Here is a 2,620-nt window from a genome sequence, read left to right on the forward strand (position 1 = left end):
AGGCTGAGGCCAGATAATTGCTTGAACCCGGCAAGCAGAGGTTGCAGTGAGCTGAGATTCACCATTGCATTCCAGCCTGGGAAATAAGAATGAAACACTGTCTCAAAAGAAAAGAAGCTGAATCCCCGGGATCAGGAATGGAATGCCAAATACAGGCGGTGACATTTCCAGAAAATGAAATATCAGGACACCCAGGCATGCTGGGAAATCCAAGTTACAACCCTTCCCCTGCCCATGACCTTTGGCCCAGCCACTTCACTCTCTGACCTTAAGTCTTCCTGTCAGTAAAATAGGATACAATTACCCAGCAGGTGGGGAGGTAGGGAGAGAATGACCCTGGATGAAGATAATCAGGAGCTGCGCAGATCGCATTTAAGAAAGAGGATGGCTAGCAGGGAGCGGTGGTTCATGCCTGTAATCCCAGCACCTTGGGAGGTCGAGGCAGGTGGATCACCTGAGGTGAGGTGTTTGAGACCACCCTGGCCAAGATGGTGAAACCCCATCTCTACTAAAAGAACAAAAATTAGCCAGGTATGTTGGCAGGTGCCTGTAATCCCAGCTACTCAGGAGGCTGAGGCAAGAGAATTGCTTGAACCTGGAAGGCAGAGGTTGCAGTGAGTTGAGATTGTGCCACTGTACTCTAGCCTGGGTGACAGAGCTAACTCTGTCTCAAAAGGGAAGGAAGGGAGGAAGGGAGGGAGGGAGGACAGACCAGGCACGGTCTGTCCAGGTGGCTTACGCGTGTAATCCTAGCACTTTGGGAAGCCGAGGTGGGCAGATCACCTGAGGTCAGGAGTTTGAGACCAGCCTGGACAACATGGTGAAACCCCACCTCTACCAAAAATACAAAAAAAATTAGCTAGTTGTGGTGGCAGGCGCCTGTAGTCCCATCTACTGGAGAGGCAGAAGTGGTAGAATCACTTGAACCTGTGAGACAGAGGTTTCAGTGAGCCGAGATTGTGCCGCAACACTCCAGCCTGGGTGACAGAGTGAGACCCTTCCACGCGTGTGCACACACACACACACGAAGGAAGTGTCTGTCTTCAGACAGAGGGTCAGTGCAGAGGGTCAGAATAGGATGGGTCACACTTTGTCCTTTCTCTGCACATTTTCCAGGGGGCACAGGGTTCCCAAACCCTTGTCCTACACCATCTCCATGCGTCTTTCCATCCCTGGCATCAGTACGAAGCACGATGTCTCCTAGAGAGAAAAACCACCTCCAATTTTGTCAGACTCTAAGCCATGTGGCCTTAGCCACGTCTCCCCCTCTCTGGGCCTCAGTTTCTGCCCCCAGTGTAGATTCTGGGTCCAGCACTACTCACCGAGTCTCCAAGCCATCGATATATTCCTTCTTCTTCTTCCTGCTTTCTTGGGCGGACTGCTTGTTCCGGATTTTCCGGCGGATTTTTTTCAGCGCTCGCTCCTCATACTGCCAAGCAAAATGGGAAGGGGGCGGTCAGGCCAGAAAGTCCAGACTTGGAATCCGGGCTCCATGGCTTTCCCCTGTAATCACAGCACTTTGGGAGGACAAGGGAGGTGGATCACATGAGGTCAGGAGTATAAGACAGGCCTGGGCAACACGGGAAAACCCTGTCCCTACCAAAACTACAAAAAAAATCAGCCAGGTGTGATGTGTGCCCGTAATCTCAGTTACTTGAACCTGGGAGTTGGAGGCTGCAGTGAGCCAAGATTGAGCCACTGCACTCCAGCCTGTGTGACAGAGGGAGACTCTGTCTGAAAAAATAAAAGAACAGGCCACTCAAGGTGGCTCACGCCTGTAATTCCTGCACTTTGGGAGGCCGAGGCTGACGGATCACCTGAGGTCAGGAGTCCAAGAGGAGCCTGGCCAACACGGTGAAACCCTGTCCCTACCAAAACTACAAAAAATCAGCCAGGTGTGGTGGTGTTCGCCCGTAATCTCAGTTACTTGGGAGGCTGAGTTAGAAGAATCGCTTGAACCTGGGAGGTGGAGGCAGCAGTGAGCCAACACTGAGCCACTGCGCTCCAGCCTGGGTGACACAGGGAGACTCTGTCTCAAAAAATTAAAAAAGAGGCCACTCGACGTGGCTCATGCTTGTAATTCCTGCACTTTGGGAGGCCGAGGCTGGCGGATCACCTCCGGTCAGGAGTTCCAGACCAGCCTGGCCAACTTACTGAAACCCCAGCTCTACTAAAAATACAAAAATTAGCCAGGCATGGTGGTAGGTGCCTGTAATCCCAGCTACTCAGGAAACTGAGGCAGGAAGATCCCTTGAAACTGAAAGGCGGAGGTTGCAGTGAACCAAGATGATGCCACTGCCCTCCAGCCTGGCGACGGAATGAGACTGTGTCTCAAAAATAAATAAATATTAAAATAAACTTCACGTTGGGGACAGCACGACTGTTCCTACTGTCCTAACAACACAACTTTACCTAACCTTCAGCCAACAACTTCACCCCATCTGCTTTCCATATGAAACATCCCTGAGCCAAGGACCCTAAGACAGGCTCTTAAAGAGTTGAGCTACCGTTTCCCCAAACGCTTGCAGAGTGTCCGGGAGGCGCCTGGGTTCTGAGGGTCTTTTCCCAGCTCCCAATAGTGTAAAATAAGCAACCACCCCCCGGACTGTGGGAACGGGTA

The 2,620-nt window shown here is 51.7% G+C and overlaps 1 protein-coding gene across 3 annotated transcripts in view; it reads right to left on the minus strand.

Moving 5' to 3' along the window:
• The window catches only part of CREB3L3 (cAMP responsive element binding protein 3 like 3), a 22,853-nt gene that overhangs the window by 3,158 nt on the left and 17,075 nt on the right, over nucleotides 1–2,620 (minus strand). For all 3 annotated transcript variants that reach the window (XM_017507381.2, XM_017507382.2, XM_037731017.1), the window contains exon 6: nucleotides 1,323–1,429. In XM_017507381.2, coding sequence (XP_017362870.1) covers nucleotides 1,323–1,429 — 107 coding nt within the window. The remainder of the gene's footprint in view (nucleotides 1–1,322; nucleotides 1,430–2,620) is intronic.

The sequence above is a fragment of the Cebus imitator genome, unplaced genomic scaffold (genome assembly GCF_001604975.1).
Source record: "Cebus imitator isolate Cc_AM_T3 unplaced genomic scaffold, Cebus_imitator-1.0 Scaffold375, whole genome shotgun sequence".
Taxonomy (NCBI): domain Eukaryota; kingdom Metazoa; phylum Chordata; class Mammalia; order Primates; family Cebidae; genus Cebus; species Cebus imitator.